Below are 19,700 nucleotides of genomic sequence, written 5' to 3'. Positions count from 1 at the left end.
ATTGGGTGTGTTCATGGGAATATAACGTCCAACATTAGTCCTAATGCAATAACCATCGAAAGTCTTCGATGTAAACACTCTAGCACAGTCAAATCCAATTGACTAAATAGGATGATCTGGGAAGTGAGCCCGTTGTCATATGATATGTGCTAGGAGTGTAGCATAAGCAGCATTTATAGGTGGACAATGGCACAACACGTGACCGGCGTGTTTACGTGTCAACCAACATCATGAAATATTTAAGCGTCCGCAAGTTGGTTGAATCAATTCACAGAATCCCCATGGATTCTATGTAAGAACATAATGAGTATTGTCATATCCTTTGCATAGGATGGTCTCAGTCCTAATTTCCCTAAGGAACGGGCTTTGTAAAATGAGCGAGAGGCTTTAGAAGCAACCAATGAGAATTTTTGTCGGGCCTGAGCAGCTTAAATGCTATTTGAAGCAAGTTGGTGATTGCAGCATCACCTAGGGCGCCATCACAATGATGGACGCCATCCATGGCGTCATGGATAGGGACTGCGCCAACCCTAGGCTGGTGGTGGACGGAGGTAGTGCCCTAGGCAGCAGCGTCGGTCACACTTAGTCCAGGAATCAACTTTTGATTCATGCTTCATTTCGCTCGAGAGAAAGGATGTCCATGTGAAGTCTTTGGTAGACAGATCATCATATCATGACTAGGATGATCTATCCTGTCGTGACAAAGCCAATATGTGTCTAAATCTAAGAGATCTTCTCTCATAACTTTTATTGGATTAATAGCTCGAATAGTGACATAGAGTCCACTAGAGAGACACATAAACTTCTCAAAGAAGCGTCTTTGTTCGCAATCATTAAAGGTATTGCAAAGGAACTCATTTCCGTTCTCTACATGCATTTTCTCATGGAATTCGTTGGCTATTCATAGGGTACGATTTTCCCTAAGAGCGTAGAGAGTTTCTGTGACAGCTGTAATCAAGGTGCCATTTGGCAAGTGGAACTAGGGCTATTCCATGTCCTTGAATTAATACTGATGACCCAGCCATCGTAGTCACAAAAGTCATATGCTCAAAATCAAAATGGAGTCATAAAGAACTCGAAATTTTATTCATAAGCCAACATAGTACATCATTGTCTCTTAACCATTAGGAGAATCTAATCCAAATGCTAGCTAATGCAAAACAATGGTAGTCGTCTAACTTCTTTTAGTAATTCCAAAATAAATGTGACCAGGTGAGTAGAGAGATGTCGGTGGAGCAAGGCTCGCTTAAGTACCACTAATCTCAGAACCTTCCTAGACATCACACTTACTTTGGGTGAGCCTACTTTGAAGAAAGACTACACCATTGGCATTTACTACAAAGTATATATATGGTAATTGCCTATTACATCTCTTGGAAAAATAAAGACTTAAACAGAATTGGCGATCTATTGATCCCAGCCAGATTTGTAGTCTTTGACCCTTCACTCTAGATCATCTTCATGATCTTCTTGTTCCACATAGTGAGCTTCTCTTGCTTCACAATATGCTTTGTAGGCAGTGATGATATCTTCACGAGCTCTACAAATGTGTGCCCAATGATTGGATACTCCACATTGAGAACATACATCTCTTCTCTCAGACTCCATTGATTGAGGCGCTTTGAAAGCGTCATTTAGATGGCTCTTAATGTTGGTGGCACCACCAACATGGCCAGAGGCGTTGCCTCCCTCTCTCTTTCCATGTTTACCTCTTCGGTTCCGTGTTTGCCTATTTTGAATATTACATTCTCAAGTAGAGTGATTATATGGACCAGAAAGTCCAAATGTATTCCTAAGATTAGGGTTTCACTCTTGGCGCCCTCTCTTTGGGGTGCGACTATAATTGGATTCCGGAATATGCTCTGTTCCCACGGATCTCGAATTATAGTTCTTTACAAGAATGTTGTCATACTTTTCAGCGACATTCATAGCTCCAATGAGCTCATGAAACCTTGTGACTCGTCTTGCAGTAACATCGATTCGATAGTTCTTAGCAACCGTCAATGCAGAGATGGGGAAAGTAGAGAAAGTCTTCTCAATCAACATCGCATTTGTGATCTCTTTACCACAGAATTCCATTAAGGATTTAATGCGAAGAGCTTCCGAGTTATAGTCAAGAACTGACTTGAAATCACAGAAGCGGAACCTATGCCATCTCACTTCTAAGGCAGGAAGCAGGGAGTCACAGACGTTACCAAATCTATCTTCGAGTGAGACCCACGGCCTTCTGGGGTCTTCTTCGTTCATATACTCGTACTGGAGCGAATCATCCATATGACGAGTCATTAGGATGATGGCTTTCGCCTTATTTGCCACTAAGGCTGCTCTATTTGCTTCCAAAGCTTGAGCTTGCTCAACAGTTAGCACGTCCTGGCTAGGCTCGAGAATCATATCCAGGATTCTATCAGCCTTGAGATGCTGGCGGATATTACGAACCCACCTGTGATATCCAGAGCCAGTTGTTCCCAATGGAGCAAAGTCTAATTTGTTCAGGTTTACTCATCCTAAAATAGAACAAGAAATTAGGGTTAGTTTCGGAGCGAAATAGGCTACCACGAAAACATATGAAATTTCTGAGCGTAATCGCTTCCAAGGAATTAGGAATTTCCAAGCGTAGTCGCTTCCAAGAAATTTGATTCCAAGAGATATTGGATTAGATCGAAACAATGATGTAAGTGGTCGATCATAAATTCTCTACAAACTCTAAGTTTGGAGATCTCAACAACCTCTAAGCTTGGAGTGAGCACGAACCCCCACAGTTCGGCTTAATTTGGTCTCCCCTATAATGAAGAAAAGGGGGTAGAAGAAGGGAGGTTGCAAGTCCCTGAAAAAGAAGAGAAATTGAATTTAAAAACTCTAAAAAAAAGGGGAACGTTTAGTAAAAAATACCTTAAAATAGGTTGCCGGAAAATGTGTCCGGAAAAAGGTTGACCGGTCATTGACCGGAGGTGCTGACGTGGTAGGTGATTGGATGACGTGGCCGCTGACTGGGCTTGCACCTTTCTTTCTGGTCTTCTAGTGGCAAGTGGGCCGCGGGGCCCATTATTTTCTTTTCTTCTTCCGTTTCTTCTTCTTCCTTTCTTCTTCTTTCTTATCTTTCTTTTCTTCTTCTAGGGGCCCGCTCCTTCTCTTTCTTTCTTTCTTTTTTTTTTTTTTTTTTCTGGTGGCAGGTGGGCTGCGGGTTCTCTCTTTTCTTTTCCTTCCTCTTCTGCTGGGCGCCGCACTCCCCCTTTTTTTCTTTTTTTATGCTGGGCCCGCCTCTCTCCTTTCTTCTTCTTCCTCGTTTTCTTCCTTTTTTTTTTCTTTTTTTGCCCAGCACGTGGGCTACTCCTTCTCTATCTTTTTTTTCTTCTCCTTCTTCTGCCCAGCACGTGGGCTGCTCTATTTTTTTTATTTTTTTCTTCTGCCAATGTGCGCAGCATCTGTTTTTTTTTCTTTCTTTGCTGCCTCTTAGCGTCTTGAGTCTTTTTTTTTTTGTTGACGGCAGCAACGTAGTAGTGTGGGGGAAGCGCAAGCGAGGTCGGTAACTGGGCTCCTGAGATTGAAGGCTACGATATTAGGGTTTCAGGGTTAGGGCTTCGTGCTGATAACGTGTTTTAGGGAAACGAGAATTGAGAGGAATTTGTTGTGTATTCTCATTGATAATAGGGGCCTCTTTATATAGAGGATTACAATGTATAGAATCTCAATCATACAAGGAAAGTAATCGTACATTAAATAGGAATCTAGATCCTTCTAATTCAACCATATTACCACTAGGTCAAGTAACCTAGAGTTTGGGCCAAACACAAATAGAGATATCCTTAAACAATAAATAAATAATAAATTTCATATCGAATTCGAAGTGCCATGCTATTATTACTTAATATCTTCCATGAGATTTGGTTATCCCTTCCTATTCTTAATAACTATAAATGCCTAAACCATGAAGTCTCTTGCAACTCATCAAATGGATAGATGAATTTTCGAATTGTTAAAGAAAATAGTGATCCATTTTCTCGTCGTATGTTATGAATAAACCTTTTTTGTAAAATCTCACCTACTAATCTAACGCGAGCACATCCGGTAAAGGCATGCTGTCCGCCTAAAAGATCTCATTTCCACCCCTAAGCTTTTTTTTTTTTGGTGATTTAAATATTTTCAGTAATAATTTCGCACTTGGACCACCCATATTGACATAGTAGTGGAGGCTTTCCATAAATTGAGATTTGGCTATCATGTCAACCCTTAAGTATTGTTACCAGTAGTTCGATTCTTCTTTGTACAAGTTTTGAACTCGAATGTGAATCATGATTTTGGTTAGTGGTATTCTCATATGTTGTTAATAGCTTTGTGCAGGCAACTGTAATGATAATTGGCTCATTCCATTTTCTTTGACAACCGAGTATGGACCTCCAACAAAGGATTAATGTACTTCCTTTGTGCTCTATAGATAGCTTGAGTTCTTTTGTTGGTAGATATAGCTAAAGAGAATATTAGTAGCAGTTTCATTCTTCCTTTTTTTTAAAAAACACCAGCGTCTATAATATGTAAATGGTAAAATTTTCAGTTTAACATTTCTTAGCTTATGGTTGCGACTCCATTACAAACAAATTTGAGGAAAAGAAAAAAATGAACCCGCAGCATTGTGCGGGAATAATACCTAGTTCAAAACCAAACTTCAGAATGCATGTTACCAGCTGTGTATGTAATATATAGGTACGTCGGCATGCCTTTGTGGACTAGCAAGTCCTCACGACTCATTTAGTCATTTGTAGACTTGGAGGCTTAGACAAATAGTAGAGATGTAATTGTCTCTGTTAAGAATCTATCTGCGTCTCCTCTGTCCTTTCGTGTACTGGTCCGGTTTTTTTTTTGCTTTCCCATTGATTAATTGATTAGTATCTTAATTTTTGCTTTCAGCTGATGTGGACGATTTTGTCTGCCAATGACCGTCTCCACAGCAATTTTCTCACCACTACAAATTTGATCAAAAGCCACGTACAAGAATGTGCCTTTGACCCCCCAACACCCACGATTAATTGTTGCTATGGGTAAAGCAACGTTGCAGCCACTTTTTAGAGGGTCAGTGCGCTGTGGACCAGTTGCTTTGATAGAAAAAACACGCATGTTTCTCTCGTGACTTGGTTTCAAATTCAGACATGTGGGACCCATGCAAGTGGCTTTATATTATTATCATATTCTTGTAGTCACATTTGCTTTTGTTCGTGTCTTCTTTCATTAAATATATATATATATATATATTGATGAGAAATAAATTATGGGATATTCAATTTCAAATTCACTTAAATACAAACACTAACTTTCATACTAATTACAATACATCAGTACTTTTACTTCTACTTCTACTTCTACACGTCCAAGTCCCTTCTGCTCCATATGAAAATCTTCTCAATGTTGTCAGTTTCTGTACAAGTGTATATCACCGGAAGCAACAATCAAACATCAATTGGAATCCTCCTCATTGTTTCTGATCATAGACAGGAATTCCAGCTTAACCAACCATCAGAGGAAATACTAGACTAGATCACAATACATGGCAAATTGAAAATTAGAAAATAGATTCAAACTTACCCGAGAAGAATTTCAAACAAATCCTAGAGAAAGAACTGAATTTTATGCATAACGCACCTGAATTGAAGAGGGATTGAGGAGATGGTTCCATATACTCTGATGCGTCGGTGACTGATATGAACAATAACACCACTTACAGAAATCAAAGCTTAAGACATCAAAATAAGCCAAAGATCTTGTAGCAGATCCAATAGAACCCAGATATGAACAACAATACCACTTATAGAAAAAATAAAAATAAAAAGAACATGAGCACATATAGATTCAGTCTAAATGATTGAGAAGTAAAACAAAATGACCCACCAGTCATAAATCACTGTTTTCTGTTCAAAGATTTCATTGACTGCATGAAAAACTCTCCACAGATCTAGATGAAAGCCCAAGCTCCAGTTGCTAGCTGAGGAAATGAGGTAAAGTCAGAAATTTTTTAAGCTCTGAATTGCTTATTTTTAATCATGAAACAAAAATTCCCAAAAGCAAAGAGACAGCTACTGAACTAGTGAGCTTCTCTGATTAGCAAACAAACTCAACAAAGTCTGGAAAGATTGTAGCTATATCTTTAGCTCTGCAATTTTTCTTCTATTCAGAAAAAATCAAACAGAGAGAGAAGCAGGGGAAAAGATAAGGAAAGAAAAAGAACGAAGGAAATGAAAGGCTACAAAACGAGATCCATTTGCGGATCTCCAAAAGAACAGTAAAGAAAAGTTGGGAGTGCGAGCCGCGTCCAATTTCTTATTGCATTTGTCGGAGTAAGTCAGCTTTTTGTTGAAGGTAGGGCCACAATAGCTTATAAAACCATAACCTATTCTCAAGTACAAAAAAAATACTATAAACTATTCCACACCCACGATTATGAACTGTTAGTGGAATGAATAGAAACTCAAATACTGTAAATGCCAAAAGTTAAGCCCACCTCCACAATTGTTTCTATCCGTGGCAAAACAAGTGTGGCCTTAGCCCATATTTGTTGTGGTGTCTGCTTTGCTGAATTTAAAACCACCCGCTTTCCTTGAACTCATATGGAGATCGGGGTTCTGGGTTCATAGGTTAATTCCCTTAGAGTAATATGCAGATCTGATATCTTGTGGGTTGTGAGTTGGTGGTTTTCTGACCAATTTTTGGGTTTAATTTGTTCCTCAGTTTCATTCTTTTCTGGGATTTTTGTGGTTGTTTTTCATTTTCTGGATTGTTAGTGGCCGATGTAGTCTCTAGTCTCATCTGTGAACTTACACTAGCTTCAGTGAGTACAAATTATATTTACCTTTTAGTCCAAGGCATGAACCTTTTTTTCCTTCGACCTCTTCTTCCTCTGTCTCACTGTTTCCGAATGGGGTGGCTCTTGTGTTACCTTGTAACAGTGCTCTTATCTCATATCCTGCCATTCTGTACCTGCCAAGACAAAATTGTACCAGGACAGCATATCAGTGGTAACCTGACTTTGGTTTCTTCCCTTGGGACCTTTTCATTAGGCTTCTTCAATCCTGAAAATTCTACTAAATACTTCCTTGGTATACGATTCAACAAATCCCCAACTACTGCATTAGTATGGGTAGCTAATAGAGAATCTCCACTTGATTCTCCGGGTTTCTTTATGCTCAGCAGTGATGGAAATCTTGTGGTGTTGGATCAGACTAGAAAACTTGTCTGGTCAACTAAAGCATCCGTATCTGCTTCTGCAATGAATCACACAACTGGATTACTAGAGGATACCGGAAACCTTGTTCTGAGCTTTGAAGAAGTCACTTTGTGGCAGAGCTTCGATCATCCCTCTGATACTGCGTTGCCTGGCATGAAGATTAGCTTGAACAAAACGACTGGCAAACAAAGGCGCCTTACATCCTGGGCAGCGCTTGATGATCCACAACCCGGAAAGTTCACCTGCGGCATAGATCCTAAAGTACCATTTCAGGCCTTTATCTGGAAGGAAACTACTCCGTATTATAGAAGTTCTGTGTTCATTGGCAAGGCTACAAGAACACAGTTTCAAAATCCAGGTGGAACCGCGTTTTTCTTTTCATACAACTTTGATGTTGATGAGGTCTATCTTGTTTACAGTGTCTCGGATAGCTCAGTAAAATTGAGGGTCTGGTTGGATCCTACGGGGCAACTTAAACATCAGTTGTGGCAGAATTCTAGTAAAACGTGGTTGGAAGTAGTGAATCCATGGCCCGTTGATATCTGTGATTTTTATGCTCATTGCGGTCCCAATAGTGCCTGTCGTAGAGGTGAACCCCTGTCATCACCATGCAAGTGTTTGACTGGTTTTACAGCCAAGTTTCCGAACCAATCGGCGGTAGGGGATTGGTCCAGTGGCTGCATTAGGGAAAAGGTGTTGACATGTGGTAACGGCAAACAAGGTTACTTTTCAAAGCTTGAAAAGGTGAAACTGCCGGATCATTCTGTTCTGTTAGAGAATAGGAGTATGAGCGAGTGTGACTCTGAATGCCAGCAGAACTGTTCTTGTACAGCTTATGCTTATGTAAATGCGACAGATGGAAGTAATATTGGGACTTGTTTGGCATGGTTTAGCGAATTACTGGATCTAGTAGAGAATAAAACTACTGATGCAAATGATATTTATATTCGTGTTCATGGCTCCGAACTAGGTATGTATTTCGTTTTTGGCTATTTTCTTTGTGGATGTGTGAGGTAAATTCCTTGGCATACTGTTAAGTTGAGATTAAATTCATTGGCCAGAAACTGACCATTACTTAGAGCTACCTTTATTAATAGTTGACCACCAGATCATTTGTCTGTTTTGCAGGCAAAAAGGGTCTTTCCGTTAATTCCTTGAAGCGGACCCTTGTAATTGCAATAGTCTCTGCAGCTGCAGTTGGATTGCTTACAATAACTTTTGGCTATTTCTTTTGGAAGAAAAAATTGGAAAAGAAAGGTAAGCAGAATATAAGTAATGTTAGTGCAGGAGGTGGGAAGAATGATACAGAATTACCACTCTTCAGTTTAAGGAGTATGCTAGCTGCTACAAACAACTTCTCTGAAGCGAATAAGCTTGGAGAGGGGGGTTCGGCCCTGTTTATAAGGTGACACTTCTTCATTTTGGTACTTTCCCCTTGTTAGTTTCCTAAATTAGTTTTGACTTTTGAGGGTAAGGTTTGGTTGTCTTTGCTTTGTTCTATAGGGAATTTTGCCAGAAAATCAAGAAGTGGCCATAAAGAGGCTATCAAAGAAGTCTGGGCAAGGACATCATGAGTTCAAGAATGAGTTGAAACTTATAGCCAAACTCCAGCATACCAATCTTGTAAGGCTATTGGGTTGTTGTATGGAAGGAGATGAAATGATATTGATCTATGAATACATGTCTAATCGAAGTTTGGACAAATTTTTGTTTGGTAAGTATGCTTATGACTTTTAAGATTAAGTTTTGACAATGCGACGTCAAGTTTGATTCTGCTAATTCTTTTGTTAAGACCTATCCTTTACAACTTTTCGTATGAATGCAATTCAACATTCTACTAATTCTGCTTCTCCTTCTTTATGATATGTTCAACAGATGCCTTTGAAAAGATAAAGTTAGATTGGGATACACGCTTTCGAATTATACAAGGTATTGCTCAAGGAGTACTATATATCCACAAGTACTCTAGATTGAAAATCATCCACAGAGATCTAAAAGCAAGCAATGTTCTGTTGGATGGAACAATGAACCCCAAAGTGTCTGACTTTGGAATGGCGAGAATTTTTGACATAAATCAAATTGAAGCAAATACTAACAAGGTTGTTGGAACATAGTAAGTGTATATAGCCCATGATTTCTATCATCTAAACTTATAAAAAATCAATATTGATGCTCATTCCTATACTATTCTTGCAGCGGCTATATGTCTCCTGAATATGCACTCTTTGGTCATTTCTCCGAGAAATTGGATGTATTTAGCTTCGGAGTGTTGTTGTTAGAGATTGTAAGCGGAAAGAAGAATGCTTCTTTTTATAGCTTTGAAAATTCACTAACGCTTGCTCAATGGGTAAGTACAAGAAATTACTTGTTTGTTTCTACATTGTTTTTAAGCCTTGCATTTTAATTATGCAATTTTTAGACATTGTGAATCGGAATGCAATAGGAAGATTAATAGGATTATTTGTGTAAATCTTAGGTATGGGAATTATGGAAAGAAGGTAGAGGAGTGGAGGTAATTGATGCATCAGTAAGGGAAACATGTCGGATTCATGAAGCTTTGAGGTGTATCCATGTCGGGCTTTTGTGTGTTCAAGAAGCTCCAGTTGATCGACCAACAATGTCATCCGTGATTCATATGCTCGAGGTTGACGAAGCTACATCACTTCCACCCTCCAAAGAACCAGCTTTTTCAACATGTAAAAATTCAAGTCCTGTTACCATTTTTTCTAACAATGTAATCACCATTACTTTGCCAGAACCTCGATAGAGCTTAATAATGTTTGCATTGAAAGTCGTATATTTAAAAAAAAAAAAACAGATATTGACATGTCCATTGCTTAGCTCATGCTTAAATAGCTTGGGCCTCATCAATTGTACGTCCACGTTTCCTTTTTGTGCTTCACAAATGGAAGCCTCGTTTGTATTGAATCGAAATTGGAGGGAGGGAAGCATTCGCCGTTCACGGCACTTCTATGCTGGGTTGGTCGTGTGTTGTCAATGTCCTTAATTTCGATTCTCAAATTGATCTTGTATTTCTCTTTCTTCTGGATAAGGAAATCTTGGCTGATTACTAATGTCTAAGAATTTCTTAAGAAACAAATATTGTTTGGTAAAAAATTTCATAGTGTTGAAGGATATTCAATTTAGCACATGACCAAAGAAATTTCAAAGTGCTGATTATATGTAATTTGTTATATTTAATTCATGTGTGCCTTACCAAACTAGAATTACTTTTCTATTGTTGTAATTGGAGAATATTGTTCTAGATTTCTAGTTCTAATTAGAATAGGATTTCTTGTACTCGATTACGTACTTGTCCTTAGGGGCTCCTATTATCAATGAAAGACACAACTATTCTCCCAATTCTCTCTAAAATTCTCTTTTCCTAGCCTTAATTACTTTATCAGCACGAGACTTAACTCTGGATCAGAAGCCATAAAATCTCCTTGTTCTCTGATCTTGTCGTGATACCCTAGAACCCTATCCTAGGACTACCTCGAGTGCACCCTTGTGCCGCGCCACCACCTCCTGAGCGCCGCCATCTAGCATGCTCCAGGATCGAAGCAGCCCCTAAAATCGTATAAACTTGCACCAACACGCGCGCGTATAAAGGTTTCAAGCTTCGAATTTTACAAGTAAGTTTTTACATTAAAATTCCCGTTTATGAAATTTAAATTAAATTTTGTTTTTTCTTGGGGACTTCCAAAATCTCTTCTTCTTAAACCCACCTTTCTTAAGATTGATACATTGTTGCAATCCCTTCATATTTGATCTATATATTGTCGTTAAATTATGTTTATATATACTATAATTATATATTGTATTTAGCAATAAAGATGATATGGGGCTGACCAATCCCCACTTTTGTAACAGTAAGAATCGGGAGACATGTGGGTACGAAGGTTGTGGCAGGCATCGAGGATGTATGACTTGTGAGACAAATGCTTGAGGTATAAGGCAGAGGCCCTATCATTGCGACACAGGACTCGAGTCGAGATACCAACAGCCCAATGATAGTTGCGAGTATATTGCGACCCAAGTTGTAACCAACTCATGGACCAGGCTTTTCACCCTTAACTGGGTTTGGTAAGGCAACCAATCACTCTTACTCACTCAGTTATAAGAAGATTTCTCATTTAGGCAGCGAAATATTTTTCACCAATTCCCCTTTCCCTCATCTCTTCGAGAATGTTGTTACGAGTCAACATTCAAATCACAGTCAAGCAATCAAACTCCTGCTCCAGTTTGATTCAAGTGGTCAATGAAAGTCGTACCAAATTTTCTTGCACCAAGAAACAGTGTCACCAACATTTGGTTTTTCTATAATGCCCTTTTAAAGATATTATTAGTTGAGTGCTTCTATTCATACCTCTAATATTTGTATTTGGACCTCCTACAATATTTTTATAACTATATTTTCAGTTTTGCCCTTATTAGTTTCTGTCTACACCTCCCTTTCTACCTCCCTTCCAACCTCCACTACAATCTGCAGTTCTGCACCATCAACGTCTTCACCTGAAGAGATTTTTCTCCTCAAAACAACTGATTGTTTCTTTGATAAGAAATTGAAATTTCTTGGAAATTGAAAAATTTTCTAGTTAGAGATTTTTCCAATTCATAAATATTGATAGTTTCTTTCTTTGAGAATTTAAGATTTTTGGATTGCGGAATAAGTTTTGTGCAATATCTTTGATGTTCATACATAATCAGGTCCATCTCAAGGCCATGTGTAACTATTGTGATTAAAACCGGTCTCGGAGTATGATTTGAAGATAACAAATGGTGATGGAAAAATGTAATTGAGAGTGCCAATTCGTACTTTAGCAAGATTGTTAATAAAAATAAAAATAAAGTTTCAAGATTGATGCATTCCTCATACTGTGATTGTAAACCCAGATAGATGTTTATGTCAACTGAGAATACAGTAAAGCCATAAAGATGTTTATGTCAATTATAGTGTCCATGTTAACATGACAACGCCCATATCAAAACCAATCCAATACGGTATTCAACTTGAGCAATGAAACTATCACTATTTATGAACTTGAAAAATAGAATTCAGGGAAAATCCTTAAAAATTGTACTCTGTTTGTATGAGAGAAAGATGAATACAAACTGGAGATATTATTATTTTTCAGCTTAATTATATTAAGGGTAAAATAGGATTGTGAAATGTTCAAAAATTGAAAAAAGTCTAACTGCTGATTTTGGAAGTATGAATAGAACTTCCCTTATTAATTAGATTGATCTAATATTTTCTCAAGATAAAATTGTTAACCAATATAATCAAGTAAAGGTACACATAGATGTGGTTATTATTTTTATATAAAGCATTTGTTTTCCCTAGGATGCATGATGTTTAGTATAATGCATAATTTGTTTGAGTTGCCACATCAATTTGGCCTTTTGTTGGAATGTTGCCGTCGAAGATGGGTAAGTGTGAACATTACAAAACCAGAAGAGATTGATGGATGATGAACAACTAGCAAGTCGTTTCAATAGAGATACTTTTCTCTTGTTTCTTTCCCGATGAGATTGGTGTTTTACACACTACTACGTATTATCTTATATCACATTGCATTTGATACATTAGGTCATTTTTCGAGTCATAATTGATGGCAATCAACAATCTCAAAGCAAACACATAATATATTAACAACACCAAAAAGTAACAAGACCAAAAGAGAAGTCTCTAGGAGATTAGAGATTGATTTTCAATCTAGGACTTTGCAGTGGCTATCAGATGAGATGAGATGGACTTATTACTTTTAACATATAGTACGTAGCGTCATACTTGTAATGTTTTAAGTAATTTGAATAAGAGAAAAATCCAGCTACCGTCCCCAAATTATTTTGCCAAGACCAATTTGATACCCGAACTCTCAAAAGTATCAATGTGATACCCAAATACCTAAATTGGCATCAACGTAATACTTCCATAAAAAAAATCCAACAGTTTCGTCTGTTTGCTGACGTGGAAAACAAGTCAAAAAAAAAAAAAAGCATAATCAGTGGCTGCCATAATCAGTGGCTTTAGCAATGAGGACTGCACACCACAAACAAAATGCAGCAACATCAACCACAATCAAAGCACTGGATATAGCCACCTCATCATTAAATTGAATGAGTTCAAAGTTAATGAATTAAAAGAGAGTGGTTAATATAATACTGATACTTGTCATTTTCTTTGAAAACCTTTAATTATTCAACCTTTTTTATTTATTTGGTTCAAATGGAAGCTTTAGGAAATGACCTTTTTTTTTGTTTGAAAGAAACATCTTTTGAAAACACAAGAAAAACATAGCACAATGAGTCCACCAAAGATAAAACTTGACAACTATAACAAATTAGTTTCATCTAACAAGGGCTCAATGCCTGTTAAAGATTCATAATTTATACTAATGAATGGTGAACTCTTATATATAAGGCAACACTTAACACTCCACTTGTCCTCTAAAAAGAGAAAAATAACTATTAAGGGGAGTCGAAGATATCTGCTCTTTCATCTTTTACAAACTTTGGTGATGAACCCCATAGTCCCATTTACTATGTCAAATATATGAAAACTTGAACAAAAATTTAAACCTCAGCTAAATTTTGAGCAACTTTTCAGCTCATAGCTTTTTATTTCTTTGACATGTAAGCAACTTGTTTGACAATAGACATTTTTGATTGGCCACCTATGAGCTCCTTATGAGCTACTCACACAGAACTGTTTTAACTAAAAGTTTTGATTGGCCACCATCTGCACTGAGAACAAAATTGAACATAAAGACTCGGAAGCAATCAGACTAAGATTATACACAGAAAACAAACTAACATGACATATGCATCGCTTATATTACATTACAAGAGTTGTAAGCTGCAAGCCTACATTTTCAATTTCAAAGTATTGAAGCCATGATTTTCGTGGTCGTAAAATATAACAGTAATTATTTTCGTAATTTAAATTCGGAAGTGTGTCATGGGAGGAGTCCTCCTGAACACATCAATTCCAGCGGCTAAATCCTTTTTTTTACCTTTCACGGGGGCATGTTGCAGGAAGAAACAAACTTTATTAAATCAAAATCAAAGTATCAAACTCAAAATTGATGAATTGCAGAAAAGAGTTTGCACATGAAAAAGAAATTGCAAAACCTATGAAACACCAGAAAGAAAACTTGAAGAGAAAACAGTTGCTGCCCACCCAATTCCACAAAATGGAATACAGAGGAGCACCGCCAAAGGCTGCTGAAGCAAAAGCCCAGAAAGATGACCAATAAAAAAAAATCCCGCAATTATGCTCCTCAATATCTGATTATTCCTTTCCAACCAAATGACCCATAAACCACCAGAACTTTGCATTTCCACAAGGCTTTTGCCCTACTCCATCCTCCAAAAGCCCCTACACCTTGAACTTAACAGAGGATAACATCCCTCTGGAGGATCCCAGACCATTTAAACTTCCCTGAAAGGATTAGACCAAATCTGATGACCAACTTCACACATAATCAACACATCTTCCTAATTCTGGGGTATTCCTCCTCAAGTATTTGCTTAGAGGTCAAATATGCTGAAAACAAAAGAAACTGAAAGCAACATCTATACTTCATATTTTATTTCTTTTATTTTCCTCCACTTTGTGTTGCAAGCAGTCACTTACGACTAGCAATAGTATATACTGGAAGTAGACATATATATTCCCAAACTCATTCCTTTGAAGGTAGATTAAGATTCTTCCCTTAACCAGGCTAAACTTCAAGCCTTTAAATACTCTATGAACATTATTCTACCAACTAAATTATGTAACGATGACAGTATACAAGATTGATTTATCCACTAGCTCCTACAGTCAGAAAAGAAGTCACAATTACCTTAAACAACCAACAGTTTGACAAAAGCCCTATCAAATTAGTCTTTTCTTGGAAACCCAATTCAATTGACAAATTGGCGAATACAAATCACAATGAGAAACAACAATGTATCTAAGGCACTAACTTTTCTATGATGACCAGGCAAATGAAAACAAACACGAAGAGAGGGCATGTAAAATATAAAAATACCTCAGCAAAGTGGAGGAATCTGCGACAAGTGGTGGACAAGTGAGATGACATGGGCTTGGTTTGGACTCACAAAGAGATGCATACCAGTATTGGGATAAGAAAGGGACTGAGCCACAGACCTGAACATAGTGAGTGACCTCTCAATAGTACTGTGAAACAGGATATTTCATTCAGTACTATTAACCCTGGAATGTAGTTAAGCCTCAATAATACAACGTAATTGATTGTTCACATAAAACATACTTTTGCTGTTTAACCATACAGTCTCTCGACTTGAACAAAGAAGCAACGAGTTCCATGTGAAATAATCAGGAGTGATACCCTTTCCTACCATTTGCAAAACGAGTTTTAAAGCTTTCTGAAAATCCCCCTTCTGGCAAAAAGCACCTACCAAATGACTATAACTTTCTATATCAGGTAAACAACCTCTACCAATCATCTCATCGAGGAGCTTTAGCGCACTACCAACTTTTCCTTGCTCACAAAACCCGTTAATCAGAACATTGAAAGTTGATGAAACAGGAAAGTAACAATGAGCAATCATCTCATTCATAAGCTCATAGGCTTGACGAACACACCCTTGTTGGCAAAATATATGGATTAGATAGTCATAAATCAAAACACATGGGACTGCCCTTTCCACAATCATCTGATCATAGACCTTCTTTGCATTCTCAGTGGCACCCTCCTCACAGAAACCTAAAATCCTAAAGCTCCTATTAACAGCTCTGGGAAATAGTTTACCCATATTGGCAAGAAACTCAAGTGCTTCGTCCAAACGTTTTTCCTTATACATGCCATACAAGACACTATTAAAAGGACCTATTTGACCCCTACAACCATCTTTGCTCTCATTCATCAAATCCAAAATTTTTAACCCATCTTCAGTTCTTCCTCCTGAACACAAGCCTCTTATTAACGTATCATATGCAGCAAAATTCCAATTGATGCCATCTGTTTTCATATCATTAAACAGATCAAGAGCTTTATCCAACATCCCAGACTCACAAAAACCTGAGATCACGACATTGTAGGTATCAACATTTGGAAGACACCCTTTCCTCTCTATCTCCTTCAAAATGCGAAGACCCAGTTTTGCTTTCCCTAATCGACAGTAACCCTTAATCAGTATTATATGCCACAACGTCAACCAACCCTCCATTGCTCTCCACTCTCTCTATAACCTTGACAGCCTCCATTACCCGACCATCATTGCACAGAATTTCCAACACCTTGGTTGTCGTGACAACATCAGGCACATACCCCAGACCAAAGCACTTGTCTAACATAACAAGCGCTTGCACCAAATTCTCTTCTCCACAATAACCAGATATCAAAATATTAAAAGTCACATCATTGGGGTCTTCCATCTCATTCATCAAGCTTCTGGCTCTCCCAACTTTCCCATTCCTGCAAAGTGCATGCAGCAATGTGTTATAAACCACAGTATTCGGCGCAACTCCTCTCGACTTAATAGCCTGCAAAAGCTTAAACCCATCACCAATCCGATTCGTCAAACAAAGACCTTTCATCAAGATACCAAAAGTATAATCATCACCCTTGACGCCACTTGCCATCATCTTCTTCCTATAAAACTCCCTAGCTATATCTATATCCTCCTTCACAAGAACATCAAGAATCGAATTGAATATCTTGAGAGAAGGTTTCTGGTTATACCTGCGAACCAAGTCAAGCACCTTGATCACTTGCTTCACCAAATGGGCTCGGCCGAGGCCGTGAATGAGTGTGACGAAAATGTGGTCATCTGGGGGGAGGCCGATTGAGTGGGGCATTTCGTCGAGCACTTGGTGGGCAATGTCGAAGCGGCGAAAGGTGCAGAGCTTGTGGATGAGGGCTCGGTGAGTGGACGGGGAGTGGGTGAAGCTGGGGAGTTTGGAGGCCCATTGGAAGGTGTCGAGGACCTGGGTGGCTGATTTTTGTTCGAGTAGAAGATGTGATATGTGGTTGTGAGATGGAACAGCAATGGATGAGAGAGTTCGAAGAAGATGGGTGAGAGAAGAGATTGGGGGAAGCTTTGAGGGATTGGAGATTAGCATTGGGCACTGGCCATTGCAAAGCTTTTTAAGGATGTGTGGAAGTCGTCTGAGCTGCCGGGTATTTGAGACCAGGGGTCCAAGACTAAAACTGTGAGAGAGAGGCTCCTCCTTCTCTCTAGAAATTTTCTCAGATCAGCCATCATTTTGAGAGTCTCACCTTCCCCTCCGTTTCCACCACCCACCCCACCATTACTTTTACCTCCATCTCCACTCCATCCACCCAGCCTCTTTCTTGACCAGATCTGCCCCTTCCCTTCATTTTCCTCCTCTTTCTCTTACCTCTTTTTCCTTCATATTCTCCACCTACCCATCATATGCTGCCATCATGAGCTCCCTCATGACTGGGCGAGCTCTCACTCTCATCAACCCCATCACCTCTCCACCTCTTCACTCCATCATCACAACCCAAATCCTATCTCAAATCAACGTTTCATAAGCTTTTTTGCACAGATTTTCCTCCTCCTTTGTTATTGTTCTTGTTTGGCAGGTTTGACCGATTTAGCTTTCAGATCTACTCCCTGCTCCACCACCTCTAAACAAACTTTCACCCGTTGGCGAATTTTTGTTATCTCAAAAGAGGGTGTTCAGATTACCTTGGTAATCACTCCCTCTTCGGTTACTCAGTTTCTATTGGGCGTTCCTGAGCCTGGCGTGTGTCACAACCGGTGGAGAAGGCGGTATGATCTGGTGCTGCGGCGGCGAATTCATGTCAAGCAACAGCTTGATTACTGTGGCAGGAATACTTTGCGGCTGATGAAAATGTGGTGGCTGTTAGGAATTTTAGGGTTTCTTTCTTTTAACTTTGGGCTTCTGAGATGTAATTTGGCAAAACTCATTATGGGTTTTATTTTGTTTATGCTGGGCCTAAGTGCCTCTATTGCTGGGCCTATGTGCCTCTTGTTGCTGGGGCCTATGTGCCTCTTATTGCTGGGGTCTGTTGTACCTCTTGTATTTTGATGTACCTTTTGGATCATCTAATACAATCGACCAAAAAAAAAAAAAAGACTAAAAGTGTGAGTTAAGGACTTCAAGGACCTTAATTGCTCATTTTTCATTTTTCATGAATGTCAATTTACCCCCTTCACTTTTGATGAATTGCAGTCAATTTAGTAGTTTAGTTTAGGCTTATCTTAAATCGTAAGCAGTTGTAACTTTTAGCTTATAAAAATTATTTTTGTCAATTTTTATAAGCAACAAGTTAATAATATAATCAGTATTAATTAAGCAAACAACCCTTAAGGTTAAATTTTCAAAATACCTGAAATTGCCCTTCTTTTATTAAATTTTAAAATTTGTAGTTGCATGTATATAGGCTATAATAGTAACTTTAAACTGAGGCAGTTTTGTTTTTGATTTAATGTTGAGCTTAGAAAAATAATTTCTCTGCAGGGAAGTCCAATGCATTTACTTTTGACAGAAAATAAAACTTCAGCATTCTCGAGATTCCTGAACAAAATCCCTTGCTGCCTTGAGAATTGAGAATTTGTTTTGTTGATGTCTAAACTCCTTCCGTCGTGTTTGCACAAAAAAGAACAATTCATTATTGCACTCTTCATTAGTTTTGCACTCTTTATAAGTTTTTTTTTTTTTTCGCAAATCATTCTTGTATGCTACAAAATCTATTCATCTCTTTATGTTCCATTATTGTTTTCCAAAGTATATCCTATAAGTCTCTCCGTGACCCTGAACATTTTGTCATCCTATGCAGATCCTCATTTGACAATTGTAACATCCATTACTTCTGTTATCGTTTCCACATTTGCCATTTGATGTGCAGAATAATGATAGAAGGGTCAGTATTATGTGTATTTTTGATTTTCCAATGGATAAAAAATTTCTTAGTGGGCATTTCCTAGAGCCATTGAGTTTTTATTTGTCCGAAGTCCTTCTCTACCCCACTCCTCTAAAGCATACCTCTAAAGGCTTTAAACCCTTTTTCTTTTCTTTTTTTCTTTTTTTTTTTCAAAGTTGAAGAAAGCAGAAAAATCAAGGGTTTAGGTTTAGCCACTAATTAAGCTTAAGATGTGGCCAAGTTCACAATCACATGTCAATGTTTTGCCGCTCTTTGCTGGGTGAGTTGCTGCTCGAGAAAAGATACATGCAGAAAAGATATATGCCAGTTTATCTGGCACCAACTTGGAGCAAATAGCACACTATTGGTAGCCTCAATCTCTGTCTGCCATAGGGGGTATCATGGCCTCTATTAACGATAATGATTCTAGTAGCCTCAATCATCTTTCCAATGGCTTTATTAATCCAAAGTCGTAAAAATTTAGGGAAATTAATCTGCTATTAGCTTCGTGATTTTCATGAGTCCTTATGTCATTGAGTGCATGTCACCTGTTCAGGGCCCTGCTAAGCTATTGGAGTAATAGAAAAAAGTTTGATCAA

General features: G+C 38.3%; 1 protein-coding gene and 1 pseudogene across 1 annotated transcript; one reads left to right on the top strand and one right to left on the bottom strand.

Annotated features, from left to right (window-relative positions):
• Nucleotides 1–6,555: 6,555 nt before the first annotated feature.
• Nucleotides 6,556–10,011, top strand: LOC112188730 (annotated as a pseudogene).
• A 4,706-nt stretch (nucleotides 10,012–14,717) lies between these two features.
• Nucleotides 14,718–18,131, bottom strand: LOC112188797 (pentatricopeptide repeat-containing protein At2g17525, mitochondrial). The gene is given in 2 exon segments (XM_040515921.1): nucleotides 14,718–16,379; nucleotides 16,381–18,131. Coding segments are annotated over 2 exon segments (1,860 nt in total). The 5' UTR covers nucleotides 17,310–18,131; the 3' UTR covers nucleotides 14,718–15,448.
• Nucleotides 18,132–19,700: the final 1,569 nt, after the last annotated feature.

Source organism: Rosa chinensis, chromosome 1 (genome assembly GCF_002994745.2).
Source record: "Rosa chinensis cultivar Old Blush chromosome 1, RchiOBHm-V2, whole genome shotgun sequence".
NCBI lineage: Eukaryota > Viridiplantae > Streptophyta > Magnoliopsida > Rosales > Rosaceae > Rosa > Rosa chinensis.
Note: the sequence above shows the minus strand (reverse complement) of the source record. Positions and strands in the feature narration are given on the sequence as shown.